General features: G+C 32.5%; 2 protein-coding genes across 6 annotated transcripts; both read right to left on the bottom strand.

The window, feature by feature from the left end:
• Positions 1–8,425: 8,425 nt before the first annotated feature.
• Positions 8,426–11,301, bottom strand: LOC111291398 (Lactoylglutathione lyase / glyoxalase I family protein). Of its 5 annotated transcripts, none has more exons than XR_016328586.1 (5): positions 11,134–11,301; positions 10,807–11,037; positions 10,222–10,297; positions 9,865–9,983; positions 8,426–8,841 (listed from the first exon to the last, which is right to left on the bottom strand). XR_016328586.1 is itself a non-coding variant. In XM_022883099.2 (4 exons), the coding sequence occupies exons 1-4, from the start codon at positions 11,284–11,286 to the stop codon at positions 9,946–9,948; spliced, it is 498 nt and encodes a 165-aa protein (XP_022738834.1). In that variant the 5' UTR covers positions 11,287–11,301; the 3' UTR covers positions 9,770–9,945. The 5 variants fall into 5 exon arrangements, 1 of the variants encoding a protein (XP_022738834.1); XR_016328584.1 differs by lacking the exon at positions 8,426–8,841 and adding an exon at positions 9,249–9,482; XR_016328585.1 differs by lacking the exon at positions 8,426–8,841 and adding an exon at positions 9,511–9,697.
• A 436-nt stretch (positions 11,302–11,737) lies between these two features.
• LOI1 (Pentatricopeptide repeat (PPR) superfamily protein) lies at positions 11,738–14,404 on the bottom strand. Its single transcript, XM_022883112.2, has 2 exons — positions 12,683–14,404; positions 11,738–12,244 (listed from the first exon to the last, which is right to left on the bottom strand). The coding sequence occupies exons 1-2, from the start codon at positions 14,272–14,274 to the stop codon at positions 11,779–11,781; spliced, it is 2,058 nt and encodes a 685-aa protein (XP_022738847.1). The 5' UTR covers positions 14,275–14,404; the 3' UTR covers positions 11,738–11,778.
• Between the last annotated feature and the right edge of the window lie 2,924 nt (positions 14,405–17,328).

Below are 17,328 nucleotides of genomic sequence, written 5' to 3'. Positions count from 1 at the left end.
TAATGATCATGTCATCTATATACACTTTCATATTATGGCCAATCTGATGTTTGAACATCTTGTTTACTAGCCTTTGGTATATGTCCTAGTAATTTTTAGTCCAAAGGGCATCACCTTATAGCATTACTTGGTCATAAAGGCTATTTTTTCCTTATATTTTTTCATCATGTTAATTTGATTATAACCAAAGGATGTATCGATAAAGTTTAAAAGCCATGCTTATCTCTATTGTCAACTAATTGATCTATACTTGGCAAAAAAAAATTGTATTTAAGGCAAGTCTTGTTGAGATTGATAAAATCTATGTACATTTTTCATTTTTCGTTGTGCTTTTTTACCATAACTACATTACCAATCCACTTTGGAAGTAGGCTTCTTTGATAAAACTAACTTTGAGTAATTTACGACCTCTATCTATAGCTTGTTACTTTTTTAGGGTAAAAAACCTCTCATTTTGTTTAATAGGCCTACGTAAGGATTGACATTAAGTTTGTGTACAATCACTGAGGGGTTTATTATGGGCATGTCTAAGGGGATCCATGCAAGCAAGTCAGCATTCTCTTTTAGTAATTTAATTAGCTTATTATTCTCCTTTAATAGCAAGTTAATTTGTATATACTTTTCAAGATCTCTTTTAAAAATGGGACATGTATTCGTTCGTCTGCTGTACTAGCCAATCTAAGCTACATAGGTTTGTGATCTATCAAAGTTTTAAGGTTATCCTTATTTTAGTTCATTCCTACAAGGGTATGGTCACTATTGGTTAATAAATTTTGGTTAGTTTTAAGAGATATAACAAGTTGGATTGCTTATAAAATTTATTGATACAAATTTATAGATATAATAGGTCATTTATAGTTGTCTGAGCACAATTATTGATGAAAATCATAATCATATCAATTAGATTTAAAATAACACTATTTGGTGTATAGAGTTGGTTTATTAGTGTGTCTCGATTGATAATTTGATGATCGATCTTTTAGTTCGATATAATGGATGGCTTAAAAACCTTGAAAATTGAAAGGAAATATTATGTAAATTCTCTTCTTCTCTTCATTTTGCTTCAACTTATTTCTTTAACTTCATCTTTACCATCATCTAGAATCTTAATCTTTGAATCTTTTACAGCTGTTGCTAGCCTCTCTAAACCTTACATTTTCAAGGTCTAAGTTTTTCTCTTAAAGGTAGTTAGATAACACTATTTTGCCAAAAACCAATTTGTTCTAACCTCACTTATTCAATGAAAAGTAAAAAATTTAACTTTGAGGTTAAGAGCAAACCCTACTGGCTCTCAATAAGGTTTGGCTCAGTCTTTCCAAGATCCAAGATCATGTTGTATGTTGAAAGGATGTCTTCTACCATGAAATTAACAACTAAGGTAATAGTCTTTGGGTTGGTTCCTACAGTGATTAAAAACTACATGCTTTTCTTAATTGCTCATTCCTAAACCTTACCAAGGTGGTCAAAAATGACCTCAGCTTGTTTTTAGGGATCCCTATTCTCTTCATCGTGGAGTAGTATAACATATTGGTTAAACTCTTATTGTTGAAAAGGGCCTTCTTAACTACATGATTGTAAATAACTACACTAATCATTATGGCATCGTTATGAGGGAATTAGATACCTTTCAAATCTTTTGAATTGAAACAAATTGGTTCATTTTTCCAAGTCTTTGGCTTCCTAGCTATGAATCTTATTATCATGATTGTTCCCTGGTTAAACATTCTCTTTATCAATATCAAGGTTCCCCCAATTATAGCACTGGTAACTCTAGCCATAAGTCAGTTATCAATGTTGTTCCTTTGCTCTTTTTTAGGGGGCTTATTAGTCTTATCACCTCGATTATCATTAGCTCCATAATTATCAAGCTCTCTTCTTGACCGTTTTCTCCTTTCTTTGTTTGGAAATTTTTCTTTATCCTAGTTTTTCCTTTTGTTGTTAATAAATATATTTAGCCAACCTCTCTTTAACAATTTTTTAATCTCATTCTTTAGATCACTACACTCTTCAATCATGTGGCTGTGATCTTGGTGAAAGCACACTTTTTTTTGAATTCTTTATGCTAATTTGTCTCGGTGGCTTAAGCCATATAAATTGGGAGTCTTTTGCAATCTATAATAGAATTCTCTCTTGAAAAGTATTCAATATTGTTTAGTTGTTGTAACTCTTATTCGAGCTCTTTACCTTAAAGTACCCATTTGTAGATCTTTTATCTCTTAAGAGATTGCCAACATCTCTAACCCTTTTCCTATTAAGGTAAAAGGAAGCCCGTTCTTTACCTTGACCATTCATTATTGTAACTTCAATGTTTATATACTTTTTTGCTCTCAATAACAGGTATGCCAAGGTTTTAGAAGGTTCTAGAAAGGAAAATAATTTGGAATGATACCCTTTTTTTATCGAGCACATTGGTGAAGATGGGCACACCAATGGCTTGCTATAAGTTTTTAACTTGGAAAGCTTCAGGGTTAAAAAGCATCACATATTACTTTAAGGATTCTCTATGTCCATGATAAGTGGATATCAAACTCAAGGTGGTTTTTTTGGTTTGTCAGTTACTAACATAATGGGTTAGGAATGAATGTTTGAGCTATTTTAATATAGAGATTGATATAGGTTCAAGGTTGGTATACCAAGACCGAGCATCTCTTTTTAGTGTGGTAGCAAAGCCTTTGCACATTAACGGCTCATCGATTCCCTATATTAACATGTTCATCCTAAATAGTTTATGACGATAAAAAGGATCAGTTATGCCATTATAAGTCTTGCTAATTTTCATTTTAAATCCTTTAGAAGGTAGAGCTTGATTAATATCTTCAATGAATGAAGAGGTTTCCAAGAACTTAGGTTCATCATAACAAATGAAAGTCTTGTTTTTAGTTCTTTCTCTATTACTTTCATGTGAGCTTCTAGATCTCTATTCAATTAAGGTTCAGAGCTTGCCTATTTGGATTTTAAGGTATGAGGTTCTAGTGTTGGTCAAGTAACAGCTCTCTAGGATTTCTTTTTTTAGGGCAAATGAGCCAACCTCATTATCATCATAGATTAACTTTTTACAAGTTTGTGAGTTTCCTTGGGCATCAACTGTCAATTCTTTAAAGGTCTAACGAAGAGTTATGTTTTGGATTAACTCTTCGAAGGATTGAAGCTATTGGGTTAAAGCTTCAAATGACTCCATGGTAGGTGTATTCTATGTAGGTCAGTCAAGATTAAGGTGGCTAAGCTAGGTCTCAATCCCAGTCCTAGTAAAATTATCTTATTATTTAGTGGTTCTCTTCTTAGATGGTATGGTGAGCTTAACTTAATGAAAGATCCCCTTAACTAGCACCCTAAAAATGCTTGTGTTGAACATGATACTATGGGCAAATACCTGAAATCATAAAGATGAAGGTCAATTAGAATCAAATATCAAAAATGTCCCAATGTTTGTGCTTCGATGTTCAAGTTAGTGCTAAAAAAAATGATAAAATAAAAAAAATGCTAAATGGGAATTTCTTAAGATTCGATCCCCTTACTTGAAAAGAAAAGAGGGTATTTATACATATTGAAGGGAGTGCTTGGGTTGGAAAGACCTAGTGAGATGGATCGATGGTTGGTTTAACATGGGATGACTCATGCTAATGTGGCTTACATGCCTCTAATTCCCCTAGAATATGTCAACAAATAACATATTTGTCAAGTCGGAGATTATCGATATGCCACTTTAACTCAGATCAAATGTGGAAAAAGCCCTTTTAACCTTGTTGACTCACACTCTATAATAAAATGACTAGTTGCCTTTTAGACCTCTAAATGCTCCCATCAGTTTATATATATATATATATATATATTTTTTTTTTTTTACTTTTTACTCAATTAAAAAAAAGTAATTGAAAAAGGTGTAAATTGAAAAAAAAAACTTGATTTTTGTTTTTTGCAAAAAATGAAAAAGCCAAATAACAAACACATAACCTAATTCTGGCAAAAAAAAAATTAATTTGTTTCAGTGGAGAAGTTTGGGACCTAAAGAACAAGAGTTTGGTTCTTGAAAGAGATATCATAAAAAAAATGAAAAGGGATATATAAATAGGAGTGCAGCAAAGAAAATTTAAAATTTTTTTCTTTATATTTAAGCCTTTAACAAAGAGTCAAATTTAAAATTTTTATGCAATAAATTACACTAATTGTCTCTGAACTACAAGACACATATCGTTTTGGTTTTTATAATTTAAATTTTTATACTTCTAATGTTATAATGAAATAATTATTCCATGGAGTTTCTGTTAAATTTGACATTAAGTGCTTGTTGAAGACTTCTATTAGCCACATAATCTAAAATGTGATTGACATGTGTCAATTAATCCACTAAAAATAATATTTTATTTTTTAAAGATATTTTCTCTTTTATTCATTTTTATCTTTTATCTATTTTTTCTTTTCTCTCACTTTTTCCTTTATAGATCAAAGGCTAGTTGGCTTTGATAAAAGAGAACTTGGCCTAATCAAGGCATGATAGTTAGTTGGAGCTTGATTAACCTTTATTGCCACCTATTTGTCAAAGGATAAGAGATTGGGTTTTGTCATAACATATGAGTTCCTAAACTCAATAATTAGACACAAAATTAAGAATAGCCATAAATATTTTTTTATTTAGATATGATTGGTCACATAATTGAATCTATCTTCTTCAAAGAGATCCTAAGTTTGACTTAGTTCTTTAAAAGAATAAGTTTTGATTCACAAAATAGAATTAAGTTTAAGAGTATAGTTAAAGGTGAAAAAAGTTATAGTACCCTTACATGCCCATCCAAAAGACAATATCAGTTGATTTTATGTTATCCAAAACCTTAAAACATATTAAAATTTTTTTTAAATAAATTAATATTGAAAATTATTCTTAAAATTACTCCATTAATTTGATAGCAATTTAAGAATATTTTTTCACTAAAGAGTACTTAAGGAGACTATTGTGATTCTCTGAAAACACTCATCATTAGATTTATTAAGATTTCCAAAAAATTATTTTCAATAAACTCAATAAAATCTTCCAATAATTTTGTAAGATCTTATTTTAAAAGTGAAATCCTCCAATAGTTTAGTAAGTTTGAATTCCACAAATTTTTTAAAGAATTATTAAACCTTCTAATAGTTTGGTAAGATTTAATTTTAAAATTTAAATCCTTTAATAGTTTGGTAAAATTAATTTCAAAAATTTTGTTTTTCTAATTTTTTTTTTAAAAATCATTAAACCTTTTAATGGTTTAGTAAGAAGAATAGACTTGATTTTTAAAAATTTTATATAAATTATTAAATTCAAATAAAATAAAAGAATATAAAAGTAAAAATTACCAAATACGGGTTGGTTAGGCTCAAGAGGGACATGGCTTGGCTCTAAACACAAAAAATAGCTCGATTGTTTAGCATGGATTACCCTACTTCAGCTCAATGACACGAGTCACATGTATGAATTGTCTAGTCAATGATCGAGTTAGGTTGAATCAATGATCAAGTTAGGTTGAGTTAACAAGTAGACATGTGGATTCCAAGATTAGTTAAACGATGCATTTTGGGTAAGTATAAAAGGTTTTTTTTTTCTTCTCATCTTTTTTCTCTTCTCTTTCTTTCTCTAAACCCAAGTCTTCTCTATTCTCTCTAACCCTCTTTGAACACCGACTAGACTTTTCAAATGTGTCAAAATCTTTAAGATTTTGTCAAGAAATCATCAAAAAATTCAATGGGTTCTAGAAATTCTAAAATTTTCTAAAAAAAAATTCAAAAACTTCTCCAATCTTCTAAACCAGATTTTGATTCTTGTTTCCTTAGATCTTAACCTTCCCATATCAAATTTAAACCTAAGAGCAATTCAAAATCTTCAACCCCTCCCAAAAAAAAAAAAAAGAGAAAATATTACTCAAAATTTTTTAATTTTCTATTGCCAATGTTTCTTTTTTCTTTTCCCTCTATGATTGTTGATTATTCCTGCTTTATTGCTTAAGGATGGTTCCTTAAGTAGGCTTTCAGTCCTAATTAAAGTAGAGTAGGACATCTCAAATCAAATCATTTAGAATTGATTTTAAATCCAACTTTAACTCACCTTTTTTCCCTATAAATTTAACCAAATACATTCCTCATTCTTAAGTAGTTTAATCCTAACCGAAAATATAACAAGACTTTCAATCTATCTCCACTTAAATTTTAATCCTTGTCCATGCCTACCTCTTCCCTTTTTTGTTTCAATGAAATTCTCTTCTTTTTTTTTTAAATTAAAAATACAATAAATCAATAAGGATAAATTAATAAAATAAAATAACCCTAAACAAAATAAAACTAAAATAAAAAACTAAAAATAAAACAAAATCTTAAAACTCAATTCTAAAACATGATGAACTTTGAACTAACTGAGATATCTATAGATTTTATTAACCCAATCTCTTTCCCCTTATCGAATTGGCAGTGACAAGGTCGATTTGGCTGTAGCTAATTATCATGACTTTGGCTTGGCTAGATCTTACCTTTATTGGTGTCGATTGGTTTTTGGCCGATAAAAGAGAGAGTGGAAGAAGAAGAGAGGAAAAAAAAATCACATCTTCCACCATAAGTTTTATTTAACCACAACTAAGTTTAATTCTATTTTATTTGGAATAGGAAAAAAAAACAAAAACATGATCAACAAAATTTTAGCATCATCAAAACAAAAAGTAAAATAAAATGAAATGGGGATTCAAATTAACCGAGCAATTCAATTTTTTCATTTTCTTTTAATCCAAGTTACCAAGATGTTTTTCTTCAAATTTACAACAAATTAAATTTTATTTTTTTATTTGAAATTTGAACATTAATCATTAAAACTAAAAGTCCAACACTTTAACAATAAATGCAATGGCTTTTGACTAAATTTTAATCATTTGATAAAAAAGAATTTTATCACCATACCGATAATAGAGTAAGAAAGTGCCAACTACAAAAAGAAAAATAATACAAGGGTAATTATTCAGAAAGAAAACAAATGTCTCTGACTTGCTTACTCTTTTACAACTATATCAATAATTGGATTTATAGTTGTGATGAATAATTGTAGGAAGCAAGAAAGTGAAGCAAAGAAAGTAAGAGCAGCAGCATCTTCTACAGAAACTTCACATGGCTTCTGCAATATAGTCTGTGAAATTTCCTCTTAACTTGTAACCAAGGAAAATTTTCTATTGTCATTTCAGCAATGTCCTCCTTAATTTATGTTAAACTTTAAATGCTCAAGAGAATACATTCAAACAAGACTCTTAACTCCTTTATTTAGCTCAATGTCATGGCAAAGATACTAGCCGATAAATTTCAAATCACATCAGAAACCGTCCAATCTGATGAAAAAATCCTGCGAGTCTGAGCCCCATATGCACTATTCAATTGTGCAACATGGCATCCGCAGTTTACCTAAGTCATGCTGGTTGCAGATTGCTAGAAAAATCTTGGTTGTAAAAAGGACCCAAAGCATCTTATCTTTATCGGTAGAGAAAGACAAGGTTGAGGCAGCGCATGCAAACGCAATTCAAAACTGAACCGCCTGCCTTTTATGGATAGGTTTTAGCGTCATCCTTCTCTGTCCCTTCATGGGAGCTCATGAAAGTTATTTCTGAGCGGCATGATTGTCCTTACCAAGGGAAAAGAGGCTCACAAGTAAAAAAAAAAAAAACTAATGGGTCTGCCTCGTGACTTCATTTATAATTGCCATACTTTTGGCCTTTTACTTCAGCTATGGAAGTACATAACCGAGCTGGAATCTTATACAAAGTGGGGTTTCCATCAGGATTCTGTCATCCATTCGTTTAGGTCCAGCTGATTTGCTTGGTCATGGTGAGAATCATGCTGTTGTTGATTGATTGGATTATTATCTTTCAAACAACGACGGATTCGGATAAGGCAGTTTTAGCTTTACATATCCTACGAATATACGGGTAAGGCAGTTGGGAAGTGACTGGGACTGCAAATACAAATATTTTTTCAAGTACCCGACAATTTGAAACAAAATGCGATTACACAATATAAAAATAATATAAATAAAAAATATAAAAATAATATAATTTAAAATTTTAAAAAATTTATAAATAAATTTAATAAAATAAAAATATTTTATTTATATTTTTACATTAATAAAAATTATAATACATAATTTCTATATAAAATATAATATTTTATATGATATAATAATACAAATTTTTAAATTTATCTTCAATAACATTGGCTCTTTGAGACTTATGGGTTAAGGCATGGGTCACTTCAGGAGTTGGCCCACCAGAGACCCATATTCTTGACCATTTATATTGAGTCCAAAATTTCCTACCGAGCACGACAACTTGATGCAGGCATACACGATACTTTTTTTTAATACCAGGCATCGATAATACTTAACACAAATAAGATCCCATATTGTTGCAGCATTGGCCGGGAAAAAAAATAGACAAAGTATCTGAATTTAATTTAAACCCTGCAAATTAACAAATCAGCACAACTCTCAAATACAAACAAATCCCTTGAACAATCAAAATCCTCTAAAATACGAACAAACGACAATCAAAATTCCCCATTGAAATACCCCAAGTAATTATCTACCGTTAGATCTTCATTGATCCTGATCTTTTCCTCACTGCGATTCACGGAGGCATTTTGGGCCGCGGCAGACGGAGCTTTAGCTGAGAGTCCAGCAGGGATTATAACGTTTGAACCTGCTGCTATCAGCTCAGCTGCTTGAATTGCTGCCGCATCGCTTTCATCAACAGGTTTATCATCTGCTGTTTGCGCGGTTGCTTCAAGTGCTTACCCTATAATTATTGTAGTTTGATGGATAACCCCAATTGGTGTAGCATGAACAACCTTTAAAAAAAAAACCTTTTGCTCGATAAAAGTTCATCACTTCACCAACAATGTAAGAGTGAATATTGGTAGTTTATTTGGGTAGCATTGATATTATTCTATCATAATAAGCTAGTTATAATGGTGACAAGATCAGCAAAATAATATGATTATTAATGATTTTAAATTATCATATTTGATAAAATATTATAACTCATTAGGGATCTTAAATTATTGTATTTAAGATCAGAGTTACACGGCTTGTATGTCGATCTGTTTCATATATCATGATGAAAACGAATGTGTTTTTGATATACTATTTAATTGCTCGATACATGATCTCCTACATGATATGATATGCTCACCGCGCAAGGTATTCATTCATGTTCAAGTCGATTTCGTTGGGAACATTCCAAGAAGTTAAAAAATAGAGACAGAGAACTGGTCGACTAGACCATAAACTTTTTTCAGTAAATTTCTATCCTTTGCACCACAGCTCAGTTTATGAATGTGACAAATGGAAGAAGAAAAAGACGGCAGCTCCTCTTGGTTTCTAAACTCCAATGGACCGAACCACGTCAATGTCCAGCTAGCTTGCAAAGCCAAGCCAAACCAACACTAATTTTTCTTTGGTTATATGCAGAAATGGGTTACAAAGTCCTCTGTAAGTCAAGTCAAAAGAAAGGTGCATGAAATAAAAGGGGAATAAAATCCTCCACAGAGAATAAAATTTCACACTTTTGAAGGGCATAGCAAAGTTTTTCTTGTTGTCTACTAGCTTTCAGCAGCTGAAGAGACAAAACGAGTATGGAAATGGAGATTCCTTTCCCTTCAAGCAATTCACTATTTTTTCATCTTCACAGTGAAAGATTGAATCCTACACGAAATTTGAGTTTAGGGCACGCAATGTATTAATGAACCGCCAGAGGACAAGATTGAGGGAGTACAGTTTTGTGCAAATGCCAACTGATGCTTTTTACGAGGAAGAATGTAAAGGTTTCACAAAAACATCCACATATACTTCATAGATAGTATTACACTTACAACAGCAAACAAGAGAAATTCAGTTGCATTTTATTGTTTTGCTGAGGATCTATATGCAAACTCCCAAGTTTCCCCTGCTAATTATGGAGCTTCCCTACTGGCAACCTCCAATCCATTACCTGCACATCAAAGTTCAATTCTCAAACATAAACCTGAAAGTTTTAAAAGGCCAAACCATTAAAACACCATAATACTAAATGTACTGATATTCAAAGTGTTGTACATGCTTCAAAAAGAAACAGGGCCAAAGTGGATTTTCTTTTGAGGGGTTGGTTAGAATTGCACTTGCCAGTGCTGAGTACATGATCATCTATAAATGTAAGCCCTTAACAAAAAACTATAGTATCAAATACTCACCATCTGGATCAAAGAAGAAGACCTGTCTGACCTTTCCATTTGGTAGGGACTTCTGAAAAGTCTCTATACCTTTATCCTGCATAATCCAATTTCTTATAACGTCAACAAGAAATTAGAGATGTAAACCAACCGATCATGAACAAACTTTAATTAACGGATTCCGAATGTTGTTCGTGATTTTTTGTTAAGTTTCATAAACAAACATGAAATTGACCATGTTCACAAACTGTTAAACATGTTCGTTTACACTATGGGAAATGACCAACTACTGAAATAAACAGACTCAATTTTATTGATGGCAATCGCCAGAGCTGAAAATTCATGACATTAAACACCAACAAGGAAAATGTCCTTCTCATCTTATGCTCAATTCCCTTTAACCATACGAAAATACCACCTTCCATTCCCAGATTTCTAATCTTTAAATTTTAAGATAAATTATCTAGGATTTTATCAATCCTAACACCAAATTATCATTGGTTACTTTGAGTTAAGAATAACACGTTATTTAAATCAGAAAGCAAAAACAAGTGGAAAAAAAAAAAAAAAAAACTCAGACCTAATAGCAAAGAATTAAAAGGGTACCTTGAGAGACTGAACAAAAGAGTCGAGATTCGAAACGGTAAAGCAAATATGGTGACCTCTGGGGAGATGGCTGGGGTCACCAACAGCCGACGCGGCACTATAGGGTCCTTCTGGAAGCTTCGTAAGTGGGTTCCTTTCGATTAGGTGCATAGGAAAAGCTCCCGGAAGATTCAGCCAGATTACCTTAAACTCCCCGAAATAAGGGCTCTCAATCTCCTCGAACCCAAAGATCTAAACCACAAATATTCAATCTCTTTAAACGTGAAAAACAGCAAAAACCTTTTAAAAAAAAAAGGAAAAGGAAAAAATAAAGCCCCAAAATATAACCTCTCTGTAGAAGTTAGCAAGACGTCTAACGTCAGAGGATTCTCTGGAGATGTGGTTTAGGCAAGCTGCTTTTGCCACTGCCATTTCTGCAACTCTGTTTCTATATCGTAAAATTCGCCACGGCTCTGCATTATATGGCAGCATAGCGAGCATGAAACGACGTCGACTTATTTATAGATTTACAAAATTTCCCCAAGAAAAGGTACTTTGTTGCCGTGCTCGGTAAGTTTTAGGAATAGAATCCAAATACGGTACTTTGTTAAAAAAGATTTTAGCCATATTTTAATTTCTCACGACCAATCAATAAGTCCTTCAATAACAGCTACAATTATCTTTTTCTTAAAAATATTTTAAGTTCAAATTCATTTTCCAAAGTCAACTATTTTTTAATTGTACTTTCGAACAAATCTATAAATATAAAATTTTTTTTGATAAATAATGCGTAAATCTACTATAAATTCTTTTTTAAATTGACGAAAAAAATTGAGAAAGTTTCCCTTCATCTTAAACTTTCTTTACACAAAAAAAGACAAGGGAAATTTGCTTTGCAAAAAACATGCAAGAAAATAGTTTAAGCTGTTAAAATGGGAATAAAGTTAAATGATGAAAAATAAAAATTATTGATTAATTATATAAATAAATTATTCACCAATAATCTCTACAAGAGCATTGCCCGTCCCTGAAGCGATGAAACCGGTTATTATCTCTCACAACAACTTCTCTCCCAACAATGCCTGATATAAACTTAAAGGCACTATGGCAATCTCCGCAGATTCTGAGGTTTTTTGTGATTCTTATAGGTACTCCAGGAGGTATAACTATGAGACCAAAGGCAAGTGCAATTTTCTCACTATGGTATCCAACCTCTGATAGTTTCTCTTCTTCCTCTATATCATAGAGGGCAAAATTGGTGTCCGGAATGTAGCCAGCCGCCTTCATCTCATTCCTGAGTTTGGCCAGCATTTCTTGAATCTTAGAATTCATTTCGTGTGAAGTATCCTTTGCTTGGAAGATGTGGACTTTGTTCTTCACGGTGATCCAACTGCAACCTGCACCCTTTTTGATCCCAACATCCTTCATCTCCTTCCTCACAAGATCAGCCTCCTCCCACCTACATTTTAGTCGTCCAGGATAGTTAGCTAACAAGAAAACACAAGTTTGGAATCACAATTTTAAGTTAAAAAAATATTTTTGGGATAATGTCATAGATGACGCTTGAATTATAATGAAATATTCAACGTAATACATAAACTTTAAAAATTTATAATATGGTACTTGAACTATAAATCTATTAACTAATTTAGTATATGGAGAGCTGTTTGTCCGCAAGAGTCATTATTTGAAACTAATTACATTAAGGGAAAATGCCACGTTAATTAATAAATTTATAATTTAGATATGACATTAGAAATTTTTAAAATTTAAATATCATATTGAATAGTTTACTATAGTTCATGTTCTATTCGTGATATTAACCTTTTTTGTCTAAGATCCTAATGACTAGAGATTTCTTGAAGATTATGCTTTTACGATAGGGGAAAAATCTTACCTGCCGGTAGATGCAAACAGATTAGATAGCAACACATGGTTGCCAGAATCTCTAGGATCAAGCTCAAATAGTTTATCAGCCGCTATCTTCCCCAATTCTGGTTTTTTATACACTCTACAAGCATTTAAAAGAGCACCCCAGACAGAAATTGTTGGACGAATTGGCATTTCCTTTATAAATTCATAAGCACGCTCAACCATCCCAGCTCTCCCTAGCAAGTCTACAACACAAGCATAATGCTCGGCACCTGGTTGAATATGAAACCTCTCCTTCATTGATTCAAAAATCTCTATTCCCATTTTCACGGCCCCTGCCCTGCTACAAGCTGATAACATACAAACCAAAGTCACATAATTGGGAACAACTTCACCACAAGACAGCATGTCTTGAAACAATGCCAAAGCCATATCAGCACACCCTTGATGCGCATATCCACCTATCATAGCGTTCCAAGTAATTAAATTCCTCTCAGGTATCTCATAAAAGGCTTGCTCAGAATCCTCAATGCTCCCACATTTACCATACATATCAACCAGTGCACTCCCAACAAAAACATTCCCTTCAACACAAGCTTTAACAGCAAGCGCATGAACTGACCTACCCAACTCAAGCCCCGCCATCCCTGCGCAAGCACTGACAACACTCGAAACCATAAAGTCAGTAGGTTCAACCCCTTCTTTCATTGCCTCCAAAAACATTCCACATGCATTCTCTTCCTCATAATTTTGCTCATAAGCAGACATCAATGAGCACCAAGAAACCGCATTTCTTTTCTCCATCCCATCAAAAACCACCCTCGCGGATTCCACCTCGTTACACTTTCCATAAAAATCAATAAGCCCATTACAGACAGACAAGTTCCTATCAAAACCGCTTCGAATCACATATCCATGTAACTGTCTCCCCAATTCCAAGTAGAAAGCATCTGAACACGCATTAAGGAAGACGCAGAACGTAATCGGATCAGGTTCGCCGCCAATCCTTCTAAACTGAATAAAAACATCCACCGCAGTACTCGGCTTCCTATCAAGCACCGCATTGGAGATATTTGCATTCCACATCGCAATACTTCTCTCAGGCATTTCTCCGAACACTTTCATTGCTTCATCTCTAAGCCCCGTTTTCAAATACATATCAAAACAACTACATCCAACAAAGGAATCAAAAATCTGGGCAGACTTTAAAGCTAGTGAATGAAGTTGTTTTCCCACAACAGGTAGCTGAAGCGAAGCGGAGGCCTTGAAAGCGCAAGGGAAGGTGAAATCATTGGGGAAAATACCGTCCTTTCGCATGCGGGTAAAATGGTGGAGAGCAGAAGTGAAATGGCCGTTTTGGACATGGCCCGAAATGAGGGCAGTCCAAGTTATAACAGAGCGGGATTGAGGTGGGGTTTGTAAAAGGACGACGTGGGCGGAGTTGTCAAGGTTGAGTTTGGAGTACATGTTGATGAGGTGGTTGGAAAGGAAAGAAGGGAGAGGAATTTGAAGAGTTTTGAGAATGTGAGCGTGAGTGGCCCGGCCGAAGAGGAGGGAGCGAGTGGAGATGGCAGATTCCAAGAGGGAGCCTAGCTCGTTTGCGGTGAGGAATGGCATTGGTATTGGTGGTGGACGGTGTGATCATGGTTGAGTATTGTGGCGGCAAGGGTTTGAAGACTATCAGTCAAACTTTTTAGAGGAATGCCATTGGGCCCAATAATCTACAGGTGAGAATGACGGTTAATTGGTGGGCTGTCAAGATAAGTAAGCATTCCATTATCGAAAGGGGTATTAACATAAATTAATTTAATTTAATTAATTCACGTAATTATATTTAAAAAATCATTTAATAAATTTAGAATTTGAATCAAAATATTTATAATTTTTTTTTTATTCCTTGGTTGCCGCCTCTTAAGTAAATATTTTTAAAGGTTTATATGAAGGTTTGAAGTTATGTTTAATGTATAAGATATAAGATAATAGATAAGATAGTATAATAATTATTTTAATTATTTTATATTATATTTAGTTTGTATCTAATTAAAAGAGATAAAATTAGAATGAGGATTATCATTCTCTTGGTATAAGATGATTCAATTCTTCTAAAGTGTAAATAATTATTTTTAATCCATGAGATTAAATTTACATATTTTATTATATCATTAAAAATTACATTAATAATTTAAGTTGTATATACTTTAAGGAAGGATAATTTTGACCAACAAATAAATTATCCTATATTAATCTTTGCACACATTAAATATAAGATAGGATGATATTTTTTGATCTAATCATATTCATAATATCATTTTATTTTATTCTATTATAATTTTATATACCAAATATGACCTAAAACAATAATTTTGTGAAATGCATTTGTATAAAAAAAGTCTTATTGTTGATATAGAATTATTAGATAAAACGAATTTAAGGAATATGAAATTATTAAAAGAAATGAATTGAAAGTCATAGTATTATTTTAGATTTTGGTTGTATTTAGCTCAAATGAAAAGCATTCTTGGCAAGCAATTGAAAAAAATCAAAGTTTTATTTTTTCTTATATAGCTAAAGTTTTAAATATGATGCATATCAATGTAAGTTAGCTACATTTTTGAACCTTAATATTAATGGTGATGAAGGCGTTATGGATGACTTACTGGTCCTTTACTATCTACCCCATTCTCTCACAATTTAGCAATATTTCACATTTAAATGGGAAAAGTATGGTTGGTCTGTTCTTCCTCTGTAAGTTGAAACCTATTTTCAATGGCTTATCAACTATAATCGATACTTTCGTTCTCATGACACCATTCCACTTAATTTCTTCTTCAAAATAAAAATCTAAGTTGACCAGCCTTGGGAAGACATAAGCAACACTTTTATCAAAGAACACATTTTGATAATTTGATCAGCCACTTGTCTCACTACTAGGGAGAGAAAATTTTGGTTAAAACTAAAAAAACGACAAAAATCAAAATTTTTGGATAACTCGATTTGGTTAATTTGTATTATATGGGTGTTTCAATTATCCTCTCAATTTAATTGGTTAAAGCGATCGATTTTCAGGTTTAAAATTTGAAATCAAATAAACCAAAATACTCGATTTAATACAAAATAATTAATTAAAATAAAAACATTATAATCACTCATTTTTTAGATTTTCCTTTTGCTTACTAAACCCTAACAGCTCAACACTCTTAACATTTTTTTATCTCTCATTTTCTTTCACAGCTTCACTGTTGCACTATTTCTATCTTCTCCCTCAAATTTTTCACAATTTTTTATCTCTAATCTGCCACACATCGATCTCACATCTCAACACTCTGATTTACCGCATATCCTCTTCCTCTCTTTCTTGTCACTCAAATCTCACTCTCATCTCATAGTCCTTTTGCCTTTCACCCTTATCTTGTGCGCTATTGTCGTGTCCTTCTGTCACACCACTCTGCACATTTGCCTCCTTTATTCTTCAGTTCATCTCACAGAGTCATGGTCTTTTAGGATCTTTCAATTTTTCTTGCAGTGTCACCTTATTTCTTTTTTAGTTTTTCTCGTAAAGTTGAGGTCAGTAGCTTTGTTTTCATCCTTGTTTCTTAGGATTTTAAAGCACCTTCACTAAAATATTTTGAAAGGAAACCTACCTTCACTAAAAGATCCATGTACTAACTAGCTATAGCACATAGAAATATGGGGTTTAACAACCAACACTCTTAACATTTTCTTATCTCTCATTTTTCTTCACAGCTTCACTGTTGCACTATCTCTATCTTTTCCCTCAGATTTTTCACAATTTTCTATCTCTAATCTGCCACACATCGATCTCACATCTCAACACTCTAATCTACCGCATATCCTCTTTTTTTTTTTGTCACTCAAATCTCACTCTCATTTCATAGTCCATTTGCCTTTCACCCTCATCTTATGCGCTATCGTCGTGTCTTTCTATCGCACCACTCTGCACCTTTGCCTCTTTCATTCTTCAGTTCCTCTCACAGCGTCATGGTTTTTCAGGATCTTTCAATTTTTTCTTGCAGTGTCACTTTATTCCTTTTTTAATTTCTCTCGTAAAGTTGAGGTCAGTAGCGTTGTTTTCATCCTTGTTTCTTAAGATTTTAAAGCACATTTAATAAAAAATTTTGAAAGGAAACCCATATTCACTAAAAGATCCATGTACTAGCTAGCTATAACACATAGAAATATGAGGTTTAGCAACTAACCACGTGAAGCCCTCTTAGCTCACATGCCAGTAAATGCATCTATTAAGGTGAGTTAGCTTATGTCCCAACATAAAACCATAGCTAAGGCCCTAAAGTTCAACTTGAATGCTAAAAATTAACTCCCTACGATATCTTCATAGAGGGACTTGGTTGCCAAAGGATGGGTCATCCTCCACAGATGGGATAAGCCTAAAGAAACAAGAAAAAAAGTATAATCATTAATGTAATGTCTTCTTAAATAAGAATTACAATTTGTCTCATATATATAATATTTGTTTTTTAATATATTTATTACAATTTATCCCACTTATATATAATATTTTGTTTGTAGTTTATTTATTACAATTTGTCCCATATATAATATTTTGTTCTTTAATTTATTCAAGATTGTTAATATATTATTATGATGGTGATAGATCAAACATGTTAGGATATCATCATCTCTATTGTTATG

This window comes from Durio zibethinus, chromosome 16 (genome assembly GCF_047325235.1).
Source record: "Durio zibethinus cultivar Kanyao isolate XHJ-2024 chromosome 16, ASM4732523v1, whole genome shotgun sequence".
In the NCBI taxonomy this organism is placed as follows: Eukaryota; Viridiplantae; Streptophyta; class Magnoliopsida; order Malvales; family Malvaceae; genus Durio; species Durio zibethinus.
Note: the sequence above shows the minus strand (reverse complement) of the source record. Positions and strands in the feature narration are given on the sequence as shown.

What these genes read in the sequence shown, in the direction of transcription:
- LOI1 (XM_022883112.2), bottom strand. Translation starts at nt 14,274, where the DNA reads ATGCCATTCCTCACCGCAAACGAGCTAGGCTCCCTCTTGGAATCTGCC. An exon ending in CTGTTTGCATCTACCGGCAG is followed by an intron (nt 12,245 to 12,682) that starts GTAAGATTTTTC and finishes ACTAAAATGTAG; the next exon opens with GTGGGAGGAGGCTGATCTTG.
- LOC111291398 (XM_022883099.2), bottom strand. Translation starts at nt 11,286, where the DNA reads ATGCTCGCTATGCTGCCATATAATGCAGAGCCGTGGCGAATTTTACGA. An exon ending in TTGCTAACTTCTACAGAGAG is followed by an intron (nt 11,038 to 11,133) that starts GTTATATTTTGG and finishes TTTGTGGTTTAG; the next exon opens with ATCTTTGGGTTCGAGGAGAT. An exon ending in CTTTTGTTCAGTCTCTCAAG is followed by an intron (nt 10,298 to 10,806) that starts GTACCCTTTTAA and finishes TGGATTATGCAG; the next exon opens with GATAAAGGTATAGAGACTTT.